Source organism: Rutidosis leptorrhynchoides, chromosome 2 (assembly GCF_046630445.1).
Source record: "Rutidosis leptorrhynchoides isolate AG116_Rl617_1_P2 chromosome 2, CSIRO_AGI_Rlap_v1, whole genome shotgun sequence".
Taxonomy (NCBI): Eukaryota; Viridiplantae; Streptophyta; class Magnoliopsida; order Asterales; family Asteraceae; genus Rutidosis; species Rutidosis leptorrhynchoides.
The window spans coordinates 624,458,336-624,474,867 of record NC_092334.1 but is presented as its reverse complement, the minus strand read 5'-3'; the positions used below and the strand labels follow the sequence as shown (position 1 = coordinate 624,474,867).

General features: G+C 34.8%; 1 protein-coding gene across 1 annotated transcript; it reads left to right on the top strand.

Annotated features, from left to right (window-relative positions):
* The first annotated feature begins 12,774 nt into the window (after window positions 1-12,774).
* Window positions 12,775-14,359, top strand: LOC139890064 (F-box protein At2g39490-like). The gene is made up of 3 exons (XM_071872968.1): window positions 12,775-13,599; window positions 13,697-13,852; window positions 14,018-14,359. Exons 1-3 carry the CDS (start codon window positions 12,775-12,777, stop codon window positions 14,357-14,359), a joined length of 1,323 nt encoding a protein of 440 aa, XP_071729069.1.
* Window positions 14,360-16,532: the final 2,173 nt, after the last annotated feature.

The following is a 16,532-nucleotide window of genomic DNA, read 5'->3' as shown; positions in this document are numbered from 1 at the left end:
ACATGCAAGGCTTTGATATGCTACTAACGATATGGTCGAAACGGACGGTTTTATTCGTGCGATGTCGTTAGGCCGCAGGACGTCTAATTCGGTTGATCAAGGTAGCACGCAGTGGTTTTGTTTATTTATATTTTGTGGGGCCTAAATTTACTTTTACTTTCTAAGGTGTAGAAGGTGTAAGTTAACCTAGTGTCGTATTTTTTTTGCTAATTAACGAATTGAAGATCAAGTGGATAATTGTATTTTAGTTAAATTACCTGGATAAAAGATAGTAGTTGATTTTAGCTAGAGGTCCTAAATGCAGAAAAGTAAATAAAGTGGAAGGATATCCTGAGTATGCAGATCAGGGAAATGTTGACCAAGATATCAGTATTGGGTTAGGGAAAAGTAATTATGCTTATGTTAAAACTATGCTTGGAATGATGTAGATCTGGTTGGATGAGCCAATTACACAGATCTACTTGTCTCTGAACTCTCGGAGTTCTCTTTGAGCAGTGAGAAGTATGTCACTTGGTCGTATAATTGAAAGGTAACAATACCTTGGAGATTATCCTTAGTAAAGCACTAGGTTTGTTAGTGAGTTAAGCTCTAATCCTAACCCTCGTTATCAGTTTAGGTAACTGAATAATAACGTGCCGTGTTGATTGAACACTGATCACAAACGGAAGGAATCCGTCGGTTTAAGTTGGCAAAACCTTTAATGAAAACTAACAACCATTCCATCATACTAATGAGATCATAACAATTCAAGCATTATACAGCATCACAGTTAATATACTGGTAGTAAAGCAGATAGAAACCTAATGAATACCTAAACAGTTGATATGACTAAGACCTAAGGCAACAATTAAACAAGAACATGCAAAGGCTTGGGTCACACAGTGAAGGCACTAACTAGATCTTAACAGCTCCTAAGAGGTCTCTTCAGAACAGTCAATAGGCATACTAGGTCATTCATGTCTCAATTCCTAAGTTCCGTGTCCTAAAAGCGCATTAGATGCCTCTCGGGAACTCCGGCCATACCGAGTTCATAGAATCTTCAGATACAGTATAACCAGAGGTCTTAATCCTATGAAGTAGCTAATTTCACATAGGTGGACAAGTCCTGATCACAACCTAGGTTGGTCAATCCTTAAGATGCTAGCATACAAATCTATCAGACTTCCTAGTTCAGTATTATAACAGTAATCGTACTAAATTAACATAATTACGCTAACCCAAACTTTTATCATTGCAACATACAGATTAATTAAGCTATCATGGCAATATTGGAACGCTTTATTAAACATAAAAAGAACACATGTTTAATATAAAAGACAAGCGTTTCGGATAAAAACCTGAAAAGGCCGAAGAAATCTGCCCGAGATCGCAGGGACTCGCCGGGATATCCTCCGAAAAATAAAAGCTAAGCTAACTACTACTAAAAACTAACTAAAAGCTTGAAAATATGAAATGAATTACAAAATTGAGTGTGTGTTGGAATGGATGGAGAAAGCCCTTTAAATAGACTTGAAATTTGCCTGCAAACGGCCGGCAGGCCGTTTGGCAACCCGTTTGGCAGGCCGTTTGGCCATCCCGTTTGCTGAGGCAGGCCGTTTGCTTGGCCCGTTTGCTGAAGCCGTATGGCAGGCCGTTTCTGAGCCTGGCAAGCCATTTGGCAAGCCATTTGGCAGGCCGTTTGGCTTGCCAGGTCAGCCTGATTTCCTGGATCGTAACTTGTTTTCTTATCTTTCACCGTTTTCGCTCAAGATTCTTCGTTTTAGCTCCGTTTTACTTGATTCTTTTTGCATCGCCTTTGTAATTACCTAATCTACAAAATCAACCGACAAAGCGATTATTTTTGCGATAAAGTTTGGAACTTTATGATTTTTAGGGCTCAATATTGGGGGTAAAAACGTGACTTTTTGCCCGATATCAGGCTTTATACCAGTCATTGGCGTACTAACACAATATAATTTACTACACATGCAACGAGTGACTCAACTCTGAATAATAGGTCTATTTAATCAAGCTCGTAAGTATTCTCAACAAAAAGTATTCAAAAATCAAGTATTCATCTTCGGTTCATATCAGGCCACCGACTGTTGCAATCCAGCCGCCGGCTTACATACTGAACAAGCAGGCCGCCTGCTAGTCATAGATAGCCGCTAGCTAAACCAAGCTCTTTCCAGATTTTATCAGAAATCTAAGTGCTCTATACTTCATCCACCGGCTAGCCATAGACACCCGCCAGCTTGGAGGGTTAGCAAACAAAATTAATCTAAAGACCATAGACAGTGTACGAAATAATTTTTGGCATTTTAAGGTCTCAGGCCACCGACCTCACTTACACAATTTGAAGTGCGAATGTTTACAATCAGTCCAAGAAAACACTAAATATAAACTAATCATGTCAGAAATGAAAACATAAATAAAAGACATAATGAATTGTGTAAAAGTAAATAAAGGAATACCTTAAAGTAATGAGTACGAATAAAAGAAGAACATGAACTTGAATTGAACTCCAAAGTAATATAGGAAGTGGAAGGATGGAACAAGAGCTCCAACTCTTCTAAATAAATGATACTTGAAATGAAAATCACTTGGAAAATAACTTTGAAACTAATATACTCAAAAACTAAAATTGCAGAAATGAAATAGAAATGGTGAAACTAGGAAGAATGTTGCACGATAAATTCTGGAGGAGAAACTGCAAATTATAGGCTCGAAATGGGTCAGGCCGAAGGTTTCCGAACTCCGGCCTGAGGACTTAGCTGGAAACGTGGTTTGAAAGGTAATCAATATTGGCAGTTTTGACGCTCCGCCACCGGCCTGAAAGCTCGGGCCGTCGTCTTGAGGTGGTTTCCGAGACAAGCTTGTTGACCGCATTAAAATCCCTTTAAATGACATTAAAAACTTTCCATTTTTGCGTCAGGCCGCCGGCCTGAGACCCTTAGCCGCCGTCCTGAGGTTCCTTCATGATTAAGTCTTTGGCCGGCTTCGATATCTTGACTTTTCGGTCAGGCAGTCGGTCTAAATGGAGAGGCTGCCGGCCTGAGAGTGCTTAGGGCTTCCGGAATTCACTCGAAAGTTATATATCTCCGTCTTACAAAACTGTGAGCTTTGGATTCACCTTAATCAGAGTCCGTATGGCCGAGTTATGGCAAAACGGTGATATCACGCAGTTCTACAGTTTCTCTTCAATGTTTTGCTCAATCATTTAAAGTTTTCTTTGAAATTTTGGTTTTTTCTATATTTTAGCTTGTTTTCTATGTAAATGTACCTGCAATCATCACAAATGAACTTTTCCACGCCGTTCATAGCCTTTGCTCATTTTCCCCCCAATAAGCAAATGAGTGGGTCATTTATGTGTGAAAACAAAGAAAAATAACACCGTAAAGAGGGTATAAAAATATGTATAATTTCGGTGCTATCACGAGGTCATCAATTGAAGCTGAGTACAAAGCAATTGCAAATGCCACATCTGAGATTATTTGGATTCACAATCTTCTTGATGAACTCGGCCTGGATGTAGCGCCACCGATACTTTTTTTTATAAAGGCAAGTATTTAGAATCACCGAAGGGGATAAGAACCATCCACCTGGTCATTTTCCACGCATACACATACTTTTGGGTGAAAACTCGAACTGCATTACAGGGACCCGATCCTTAAACCACCCCGAAGGGCAAATGGATCGGGCTGAATTCCTGGAATACGGTCGGTAAAACCTCCTCGGGGTCAATCCATAATCGGGTAAATACCATGTAATGTTGTAAGAGAAGGATTCGAACTTTAAACCTCTCATCCCATCCAATACACAAGGTATTGGGCATATCACTAGGCCACAACGGCAGGTACACCACCGATACTCCTATGTGATAATGTTGGTGTCACGTATCTGTGTGATAATCTTGTGTTTCATAGTCGTATAAAACATGTCGCTCTTGATTATTTTTCGCCGGTGAACAAATTCAACAAGGGACTATTCGTGTTTAACATATTAGCAATAAAGATCAACTTTTTCACTAAAGCGTTATCCAAGCAACCATCCCTTCACTTTCTTGCCAAGATTGGATTTGGTGACGGAACCTCCATCTTGAGGTGGCGTATTACTCAATAACCTTGGTGATAAGGCTAAAATGGAACATATATTTCATAGCAATATCCCTCCTAAATAATAGGTTTTCATATGTAATTGTATTATATTTTCATTGCAATTGTTTAAATAAATAAGTGCGAAGACAAAAGGCGAAAACGAAGATTTGAAGGCACAAACGTCCAAAAAGCTCAAATATACAAGATACAATTCAAAAGGTTCAATTTATTGATGAAAAACGTCTAAAAATGACAAGAGTACAAGTTACAAAACGCAAAATACAAGATATTAAATTGTACGCAAGGACGTTCGAAAATCTGGAACTGGTACATGAGTCAACTATCAACGCCCGACGCAACGGACTAAAAATTACAAGTCTACTATGCACAAGAATATAATATAATATATAAATAATTATATTAATTATTTATATTTTATATTTATATATATATTATGTCGGCAAGCTAGGTTCCAGAATGGGATGAGCTGGATTTACGAACTCCGCGACTCGCGGAGTTTGAAGGGTAAAAGTGCCGCAACTCGCGGAGTTTGAAATTTCAGAAATGTCCTATAAATATCAACGAATTCTACCGAGTTTAAAAAAAATAAAATAATAATAATAATACTCCGTAATATATAATAAATAAATATATATGATATATATATATATATATATATACATATATATATATACATATATATATATATATATATATATATATATATATATATATATATATATATATATATATATATATATATATATATATATTTATATATATATAGTATAGGGTAGTTTTATATTAGATTAGTTCGGGTTATGTAAAGGTTATTTTACGGGTTTTTGAAGTCGAAATTCTGTCCGTGTAACACTACGCGATAAATACTAAATGTAAGTTATGTTCTCCTTTTTAAATTAATATCTCATACTTAAGTTATTATTATGCTTATTTGAGCCAAAGTAATCATGATGTTGGACTAAATATTAAAGACGGGGTAATTGGGCTTTGTACCATAATTGGGGTTTGGACAAAAGAACGACACTTGTAGAAATTAGACTATGGGCTATTAATGGGCTTTATATTTGTTTAACTAAATGATAGTTTGTTAATTTAATATAAAGATTTACAATTGGACGTACCCATAAATAACCATATACACTCGATCGGACACGATGGGCGGGGTATTTATATGTACGAATAATCGTTCATTTAACCGGACACGGGAATGGATTAATAGTCACTAGAATTATTAAAACAGGGGTGAAATTATGTACAAGGACACTTGGCATAATTGATAACAAAGTATTAAAACCTTGGGTTACACGCAGTCGATAACCTGGTGTAATTATTAAACAAAGTATTAAAATCTCGTTACAGTTTAAGTCCCCAATTAGTTGGAATATTTGACTTCGGGTATAAGGATAATTTGACGAGGACACTCGCACTTTATATTTATGACTGATGGACTGTTATGGACAAAACCAGACGGACATATTAAATAATCCAGGACAAAGAACAATTAACCCATGGGCATAAAACTAAAATCAACACGTCAAACATCATGATTACGGAAGTTTAAATAAGCATAATTCTTTTATTTCATATTTAATTTCCTTTATTTTATATGTAATTGCACTTTTAATTATCGCACTTTTATTTATTGTTATTGTATTTAATTGCACTTTTAATTAATTGTACTTTTTAATTATCGCAAGTTTATTTTATCGCACTTTTATTTATCGCAATTTCATTATCGTTATTTACTTTACGTTTTAAATTAAGTTATATTTATTTTTAATATTTTACATTAGGTTTTAACTGCGACTAAGTTTTAAAATCGACAAACCGGTCATTAAACGGTAAAAACCCCCTTTTATAATAATAATATTACTTATATATATTTGTATTTTTATAAAACTAATATAGCGTTAAGCTTTGGTTAAAGATTTTTCCCTGTGGAACGAACCGGACTTGCTAAAAACTACACTACTGTACGATTAGATACACTGCCTATAAGTGTTGTAGCAAGGTTTAAGTATATCCATTCTATAAATAAATAAATATCTTGTGTAAAATTGTATCATATTTAATAGTATTTCCTAGTAAAATTTAATACTATTTCATATACACCTCGCATAACATCAAGTTTCTGGCGCCGCTGCCGGGGAAATCGTCGAAACGCTATATTTTTAATTTATTTTTGTATAAATATAACTATATATCATTTTAGAAAAATAATATAAAATAAAAAAAAAACACGTTTTTCAATCTCCGCAACTTTCGAAGGTTTTCTGGTACGGATCACCGCGACTCGCGGAGCCGCCCTGGCAGACCTGACCACGGAACCCTAATCGCATTTAATACGGAGTATATTAATTATTATTATTTTTAAAACCCTAATTAGTTTAATTAATTTAATATTTAGTTTTAATTTTAATTAATTAGTAATAATTAAATTTAATTAGTTTTATTTATATATAAAAATTAATACTATTATAAAATAAATATAAAAATAATATTTTTATAAAAATAAGTAATTTTATCACTTTTTATAATTTGTATCCTTTTATTTAGTGTAATCATAATATTTTGTATATTTTTTGTTCGCAATTAGTTTTAAAATTAGTTTTTCCGTAGTTATTTTATATGTATAGATTCTTAGGCTTTGCCGTAAAATCCCTTAAGTGCTTTTTCTTTAGATTAAGATTTAGGCGCTTTGGAATTTTGCGACGCCGTTTTTCGCTTTAGTTTTAAATAGATTTTAGTGCCTTTAAGTAATTGCCGTTTTCTGAATAAAATTGCATTTACCTTTAGACCTTTAGGCGGAACTTTTTAGATTTAATTTTTAGACTTTTAAGTTTCGACGTTTTTCTTTCTTATTTTTATTTTTCGACGTTTTTTTCGGCGCGCACTCTTTTTCTTTCTTATTTCTCGACAAGCTAGTTTTTAGGACTTAGAAATTTTCTCTACTTCTTCTCTAATAATTCCAAACGAAAAATTATTTTAAGTGGTTTAATTGACAGACATCCAAATTTTCTGCTTCGTAGTAATAGTTGGATTTGTTAGTGGCTGAGTTGTGAGCTTCCGATTTAAAGGGTTCTGGCTCCCTGCTGCATCTATTGGCTATTCGAAACGTGGGCAAAAGCAGAAAAGTGTATTAATTTGATAACTTATATAATTTTTATTTTTTTATAACTAATAGGATAATTAAGTAAATGCACCACATTGTAGCTAAAATTTGGTAATAAGACATTATGGAAAATCTCGAGAATATTTTGGAAACTCTTTATGACATCCGAAATCAATTTAATCAATACTCTCAAACGGGTGTTGATGACAATTCGTTCAGTCAATCTTGGATCACGAATGACGAAACAATAACTGGTTGTGAAATTTGTGGAGATTATCACTCAACATGGGAATGTTATTATTACGTTCCTATGGAAAATTACACACCCACGGAACCCGAATGGAATGATTATGAAGAATACAATTCAAATTGGGATTATTCCCAAGAATATTTCCAAACTCAACAACCAGTAGACGAGGAAAATTACGTGTCTGAAAATTTATTAGACAATATGAAAATCAAACTCGAAGAACTCAATGCTCAAAATGAACAAATGAGAGAGTTTGTAAACCGGCAAGCTGAAACTCTATCAGACTACACACCTGTTGATCTGAGGAGTATTGTGCAAGAAAATCTCATATCATCGAATTTTGATGAATTCGAGAGCTCCGAAATCACCAACTATCTCGATGATACTTTTTATTCAGTTTTACCAATTTCACAACATATCGACACATTAGCCTCTATGGATGAAGAAGAAGTAAGGGTGACAAATTGGTACTCTTGGGAAAACGATAACGTTGAAAATTTTACCCCCGAGGCCAAACCGAACTTCACCATTACACAACCTTCCAACCCAATATTCTCAATAGACGAGTCATCTACCGAAGATGAACTACGAGCTGTAATAGATAATGACACCTCGGATTTCACCCAATCGGGTAATAGAGGTGAAAACTTTGATCACGAGAATAAAAGGAAGGACATATTAGGAATTGTCCACCCTATAGAAATAAGTATGTCGGTGTATATAGATCCATTTGACCAAGAACCAGAAAAGAGACATATCCATTTACTAAAAGCTACACTTAAAAAAGAATTAGGTAGTGACGATCGGGTGGGTCTAAACTTTAAACCCATTGATATAATATATACCACCCGAGATGTAAATAACTGGCTCACTATTTTAATTCGTGGAACTTATTCTACCGACTTCACATGTCGTCAGCTAAGTGTGGGGAAGTCTAACCCCACTTAACGTTAAATTAGGGGTTCGGGTTAGTGCATAACTCGTTAAATAAACATGCATAATAAGTAAGGGTAAAAGACGCTTTTTCAAATATTAGTAAATAGTTCAGAAAAGCAGCTGTTTTTGAAAAAAAGCATGTGTGATAAAACAAGAAGGAATGAACGATGAGGCGCGCCATCTATCATTCGACGAGCTTTGTAATTACAAACTGGGTATTTTCAATCACTTTTCTACACTAATCACCCTCATGAATTTATAATTAGAGTCTGATTTCATGCAAATGAGGGCATTGCATGATCTCAAGTGTGGGGAAGGGTTATAAATTCTCTCGGGTTTATACCTGGTTTATTTGCCAAATTTTATGAAAATTTGAAAAATTTTCAACTAAATGAATTTAAAATCATGTTTATATATATTTATGAACGGTGAAAACTAGGTGTTAATACCGAAATTATCGTTACCTCGGAAAGGACATAAATTGAGAAACACCCTAAAACGCTTGAATTCATTTAAAATGGAATAAAGGAGAATAAAAAGGCAAAGAAAGAAACTAAGTGTGGGGAGAATGTACCTAGTTATTCAATTAAAAACTATCTAGCACATGTTTCTGTAAAGTTTATTGCAGGTGCTTTTGTTTTGGACTAAATTAACTATTTTACCCGATGAAAGAAAAGAAAAGATGGATCTACATGATGAATCAATTCCATCATTAAAAGGAAGTAAAGTCTTCCGAAAAAGACACGCGCTTCTTGATTTAGGTCAAGAAGTTGTCGTCCAGACCAGCTGTAGGTTGACGAAAAATCTAGAAAATTCATCACTAAAATCAGCAGGAAATCCACGGACCTCAGCATCAAACAGGGTCGCCAAGTGGTCAGATTTATCCTAACCATGAGAAGGATTTATCTCGTACAATGGGGAGGGCACCGTGCAAATTAGCTTGATAAGACTAATGAATCAGACCCCAGAAAGGATAATCTCCTTAAAGATTAAAAATCAGCTTCTAAGACTGATATTACTCAATCCTTGAGATTGACCTTAAAGATTGAGAATTCAAACTCATGGAATTCGATGATATCTAAACTCGAGCTTGAACGAGAAAATATTTTGATCAAAATTACAAACCGATTTGTTTTCTGAAAACCTATTTTCAATGCGTTCATTATCATTGAACGTAAAATCCTAGGAATTCACCTGGAATTCATTAGGTCACCTGAACCAAATCGGGTGTCAACCGTAAGAACGGTGGTTGCATAGCATGGTCGAAGACAGGACCTTGTGCCAGACCGAAAAATTATAAGGGTGAACTTTACTATTCCTCCTACAAAGGATAGTAATTGCGTCCGACACGTTATAGACCATAATTAAAAGCATGTCAGGGGACATTGCCTTAACAGTTGCTTGTTCAACGCTTTCCTTTACAACCGGACGGTAGTTTGCCGAAAGGTAATATACGGGACAAGTAAACTGGACGTGTTGCTTTCCTAATACAAGGTTAGCAAGTGGGTGACACAAAACCATAAGTTTTGAGCTAAAATTTTCAAATCTGAAACCCACAAAACCCACAAAAATATTTTGCAACACCGGTGAAGGGTTATTCCGGAAAACTTATCTAGGGTAAAAGCTAGATTGAATTTTCAAAGATCAAATGTTTTCATAAAGATCCAATTTCCTAAAGGATCTAAATTTTCTTTGTCACGTGGGACTTTAAACCGCCTTTCAAATGTGCACTTTGCTTTGGAAACCGAAAGTAAATCGGCTATTTGATTGCAAGTGTCGTTGACCTAAACCCGAGGCAACTATGGATGACACACCCACCTTTAACCATGGTTCTATCGTTACTATCATTATTTATACCACCATATCAAAATCACTGATGTTCAAAGTGTGATGAATAAAAAAGTGATTCATGTATGTTTTTATTTCAAGTTCTGTATTGCTTGAGGACAAGCAACGCTCAAGTGTGGGGATATTTGATAAGGCTAAAAAGGAACATATATTTCATAGCAATATCCCTCCTAAATAATAGGTTTTCATATGTAATTGTATTATATTTTCATTGTAATTGTTTAAATAAATAAGTGCGAAGACAAAAGGCGAAAACGAAGATTTGAAGACACAAACGTCCAAAAAGCTCAAATGTACAAGATACAATTCAAAAGGTTCAATTTATTGATGAAAAACGTCTAAAAATGACAAGAGTACAAGTTACAAAATGCAAAGTACAAGATATTAAATTGTACGCAAGGACGTTCGAAAATCCGGAACCGGGACATGAGGCAACTATCAACGCCCGACGCAACGGACTAAAAATTACAAGTCTACTATGCACAAGAATATAATATAATATATAAATAATTATATTAATTATTTATATTTTATATTTATATATATATTATGTCGGCAAGCTAGGTTCCAAACTGGGATGAGCTGGATTTACGAACTCCGCGACTCGCGGAGTTTGAAGGGTAAAAGTGTCGCAACTCGCGGAGTTTGAAATTTCAAAAATGTCCTATAAATATCAACGAATTCTGCCGAGTTTTAAAAAAAAAAAAATTAATAATAATACTCCGTAATATAATATATATATATATATATATATAGGGTAGTTTTATATTAGATTAGTTCGGGTTATGTAAAGGTTATTTTACGGGTTTTTGAAGTCGAAATTCTGTCCGTGTAACACTACGCGATAAATACTCAATGTAAGTTATGTTCTCCTTTTTAAATTAATATCTCATACTTAAGTTATTATTATGCTTATTTGAGCCAAAGTAATCATGATGTTGGACTAAATATTAAAGACGGGGTAATTGGGCTTTGTACCATAATTGGGGTTTGGACAAAAGAACGACACTTGTGGAAATTAGACTATGTGCTATTAATGAGCTTTATATTTGTTTAACTAAATGATAGTTTGTTAATTTTAATATAAAGATTTACAATTGGACGTACCCATAAATAACCATATACACTCGATCGGACACGATGGGCGGGGTATTTATATGTACGAATAATCGTTTATTTAACCGGACACGGGAATGGATTAATAGTCACTAGAATTATTAAAACAGGGGTGAAATTATGTACAAGGACACTTGGCATAATTGATAACAAAGTATTAAAACCTTGGGTTACACGCAGTCGATAACCTGGTGTAATTATTAAACAAAGTATTAAAACCTCGTTACAGTTTAAGTCCCCAATTAGTTGGAATATTTGACTTCGGGTATAAGGATAATTTGACGAGGACACTCGCACTTTATATTTATGACTGATGGACTGTTATGGACAAAAACCAGACGGACATATTAAATAATCCAGGACAAAGAACAATTAACCCATGGGCATAAAACTAAAATCAACACGTCAAACATCATGATTACGGAAGTTTAAATAAGCATAATTCTTTTATTTTATATTTAATTTCCTTTATTTTATATTTAATTGCATTTTTAATTATCGCACTTTTATTTATTGTTATTGTATTTAATTGCACTTTTAATTAATTGTACTTTTTAATTATCGCAAGTTTATTTTATCGCACTTTTATTTATCGCAATTTCATTATCGTTATTTACTTTACGCTTTAAATTAAGTTATATTTATTTTTAATATTTTACATTAGGTTTTAACTGCGACTAAGTTTTAAAATCGACAAATCGGTCATTAAACGGTAAAAACCCCCTTTTTATAATAATAATATTACTTATATATATTTGTATTTTTATAAAACTAATATAGCGTTAAGCTTTGGTTAAAGATTTTTCCCTATGGAACGAACCGGACTTACTAAAAACTACACTACTGTACGATTAGGTACACTGCTTATAAGTGTTGTAGCAAGGTTTAAGTATATCCATTCTATAAATAAATAAATATCTTGTTTAAAATTGTATCATATTTAATAGTATTTCCTAGTAAAATTTAATACTATTTCATATACACCTCGCATAACATCACTTGGTCTCCAAGTTATAGACAACTCTTGGCCACCAAGTTATTTACTTTCCTTAATTATGTTCTAATTAAAAGCGTTACCTTATTCCAAATATTGTAAAAGTGTATATATAGACATGCCATATATCAACATAATACACGGTTCTTAACCTCACAATTATTTCTCTGTATCCGATTAATTCAAAAAATAAACGCACGAATACCTTTTACAATATTTCTTATAATGACCTTCCCTAGTCAGACTATTGTTCACCAAGTAAGTGATATGGATCATGCACAACATTCAAACGATTCCTCAAAGTAAGTTTTTATTTTGTTATATATATGCTTGTGATTATTTAGCTTCTTTTTTTTTTTTTTTTTTTTTTTTTTTCTTTTTCTTTTTTTTTTGTCTTTTTTACAATAATAAAATTAAAACAATGGAGAATTTCAGGCCAGAGATTGAAGAAGCTTATATAAGCAAATTACCAGATGAAGTTCTTACCAAAATTCTCTCAATTTACCCTTTGGATTCTGGATCGAAAACTGTAGCTTCACTAACAGGTTTATGGTATAGACCTTGTATCAAACATGAAGGAACAACACTCAATAATCAAGACTTCGAATCTGCTCTTAGTGAGTTTCTTGACAATTTTGATGAGAATAATCCTCTAAAAATGCCAAAAAAACTTGAATACCATTTCAATAATAATTTAATTGTTACCGCGTCAATTGGGTTAAACAAGAAACTAAATATCGATTGCTCAAAAGGGAGGCATGAGTTTACCAGGCATCATGTTGGGTGGAAGATTGTGCCGAAACTAATGGAATTTGCAAATGCTTCTCCATATCAATTTTTGGTCAAGACTCTTAAATTAACTTCGGTTAACTTTTTAACTTGTGGTGATTTGGTTACATCTTTGATCAAAAAGTTTCAGGATGTTGAGACATTGATTATTGACCGGTGTAATGATTTGAATTATTTGAGAATTGAAGGTCTTGATAAGCTGGTGAACATAAGTATTTTAGACTGTGCAAACCTTAACTCGGTGTGTTTGCATACATTGGAGATTAAAACTCTTCATTATCGTGGCTTTTTATGTTGGTTTTCGTTATATAATCTTATGTACTTGGAAGATGTGAAGTTGGAATTTGAAGGTCCGGGGGTCTTCAACCATATTATGGTACATAAATGGATGTATACTTCGCTCTTGAGTGCGATTCAAGATGTCAAAGTGCTTACACTTGATGCATGGAAGTACAAGGTATTTAAGTTTCTCTAAATTCAGATGTTTTTGCAAAACAAATTGATAATTGTTGGAATCATATAAATGTATGTTGTATGTTTCTTCTTTGTTGCAGAAAGCTTTTCAACCATTGCTAAATGAGGAACAGGATTTTCGATTTACCAAACTTGAAGACTTGTGGTGGATTGATAATCGCATGGATGGTCGTGACATAAATTTGTTATTTAGTTTCTTGAAGTTATGCAATTCTCTCAAGAGGTTGTTCATAACTGTAAGTTTTCTTTATCTTATTATTATGCAGCTCTGCTCCTCAAACAAATATATATAGTCTTGGACTTCATGTTTAGATTTCTCCTAAAATAACAACTACTCTTAGAATAGATATAACACTTGATACTTTCAATAAAGGTTTTGACATAGTACAATGAACATGTAGATCGAACCTCTAAGCTACTCGGATATGTGTTCCAATGACCGTCACAACGTCATCGAGATAGAAAAAGAACCACTATTGCGCAAGCTCAAAGTAGTGAAACTAGAAGGATTCGTGAATGACAAGGAGATCAAGTATTTCAAAGAGCGATTGATGTATGTTTTCGGTGTTGAACTTGTAATAGTAGACGTGAGGCAGGGGATGCACGACCGGTGTTTAATAAGAATCTCGAAAGGACAGGCATTTCGTAAAGCACCGGTGTCAAATAAGATGAAGTTTATGTTCAAATTTGTGGAGGTTGAAGATAACAAAGGTTTATTTATAAAGCACCCTCACATGCCATGAAAATACAAATGTACTTTGCAACATTTTTGTGAATGAAACCATGAACTTTTTATAGTTTTATATATGCAATTAAATACATTGATTATTTCACATATTCGTATACGCGGATTGGTTATGAAAACTTGAAAAGTATATTCAGCATATTGCAATTCAAATTAAGGAGCGGCACAGATCAATTATTGGAGTTATGGAGATCACATATTATATGAGATTTAGCTTGATTTTAGGAACAAGAAATCAAGCTTAGGTTATAGAATATTGTAACCTAGTGTTAACCTAGTGTTGATACGTATAGGCCAGCTTATTAGGCTTCTATTTGGGCTTGGTCTGTTGTCCATAGACTTTCACAAAAACTCTAATACACCCTCTATAAATAAAGGGATAAATCATGTACGCCAGATCATTACATATCCTCTTTAGGGTTTTACCTACATTCCGTGTAGGATTTTTGTCAAGTCTCATATAATTCTTAGAAATGATGTATGTTGTAAAGTTGATTAACACTTGTAAGTGTGGTCACATGTAAGTATAAATAATACCCTCACCACCACTTACGACATTTAGCCTTTTGTCACAATTACACACACTTGCGTTCGGGGGGCTTGATTACCCGAGGTTTTACCTTCTATGGGGGAGCCAATGTGCTCGTTCATAGGAGGGTTTCCTTGCTTACCCAAAAAAGTGTCTGATATCCTATCCATCTCCCAAATCCACTAAACACGTGTAACCGGATTGTAGCACTAAGTTGAATCAAAACCAGTTTCAAGTTCATCATAACAAATTTGTAACACCAAAACATCACCATCATCTTCATACATACAGTTATATACATTCATTCATATTCATACACTTCACAGGAACAAAAACAAGTAATATAACACAAATTCTTAAGATTTGGATGAATAAACAGTTTTTCCCTCGCCACTGATTGACTCCGCCTCATCGGTTGGCTATCATCCATTAACTATCCTCCCGAGATCTTCATCTCGGCTATGGTAATTCACGGTAACCAGACAAGAGAGTTAAAGCCGGTAAACCTAAAAATCCCTCTATTGCACTCAAGTGTGTTTCCAGCCCTCGATGGAAATATGCTTAATCACATAGTTTGAATTGTATTAATAGAGTAGGATATGTTAGATTGTAGAATAATAGAAAAACTGAATCGTTATTGCTTGCTTCAATATGTTGCGTACACCATACATATATAGGACATAAACCTAATAACATATGGACTAAGAGGCCCATTGGACTATACAAAATATACGGCTAACAGCCCCCCGCAGTTGGAGCGGGAGCTTTACGAACGCTCAAACTGGTCCAGAACTCATCAAAAAGAACTGTAGGGAGGCCTTTGGTGAAGATGTCGGCATACTGATATCGGGAAGGAACATGAAGAACACGCACATGTCCATTCATCACAAGGTCACGCACGAAATGGATATCAATTTCTATATGTTTCGTGCGTTGATGCTGAACCGGGTTACCTGACATGTATACAACACTGACATTATCACAATACACAATAGTAGCAGAAAACAACGGGCAGTGAAGCTCGCGAAGAAGATTGCGAAGCCAACATGTCTCAGCAACAGCATTAGCAACCCCGCGGTACTCGGCTTCAGCACTGGATCGAGATGGTGTCACCTGTCGTTTGGAGGACCATGATAGAAGGTTATTACCCAAAAAAAACACAATATCCGGATGTCGAACGACGAGTAGTGGGGCATCCAGCCCAGTCAGCGTCTGAGTAGGCTGTCAGAGATGCGGTAGATGATGCAAATAGCTGTAGACCAAGGTCAAGAGTACCATGAATATACCGGAGAATCCGCTTAAGAGCGGAGAAGTGCTGTTCACGTGGGTCATGCATGAATAAGCATACCTGTTGTACTGCATATGCAATGTCTGGTCTTGTGAATGTGAGGTACTGGAGAGCACCTGCAAGGCTGCGATATAAGGTCGGATCAGTAACAGGTGGGCCGGTGGCGCTGAGCTTGGAGCTGGTTTCGACGGGGGTCCTACTCGGCTGACACCCAGTCAAACCTGCGCGCTCAAGAATCTTGGCAGCATACTTCTTTTGAGATAGGAACATCCCGGAAGAGGTACGAACCACTGAAATACACAAAAAATAATTAAGCGGGCCAAGATCGGTCATGGAGAACTCCCTATGTAGAGA

Coding starts and splice junctions, on each gene's coding strand:
- LOC139890064 (XM_071872968.1), top strand. CDS start 12,775: ATGGAGAATTTCAGGCCAGAGATTGAAGAAGCTTATATAAGCAAATTA. Junction 13,600..13,696: donor TTGATGCATGGAAGTACAAG/GTATTTAAGTTT, acceptor TCTTTGTTGCAG/AAAGCTTTTCAACCATTGCT. Junction 13,853..14,017: donor TCAAGAGGTTGTTCATAACT/GTAAGTTTTCTT, acceptor ATGAACATGTAG/ATCGAACCTCTAAGCTACTC.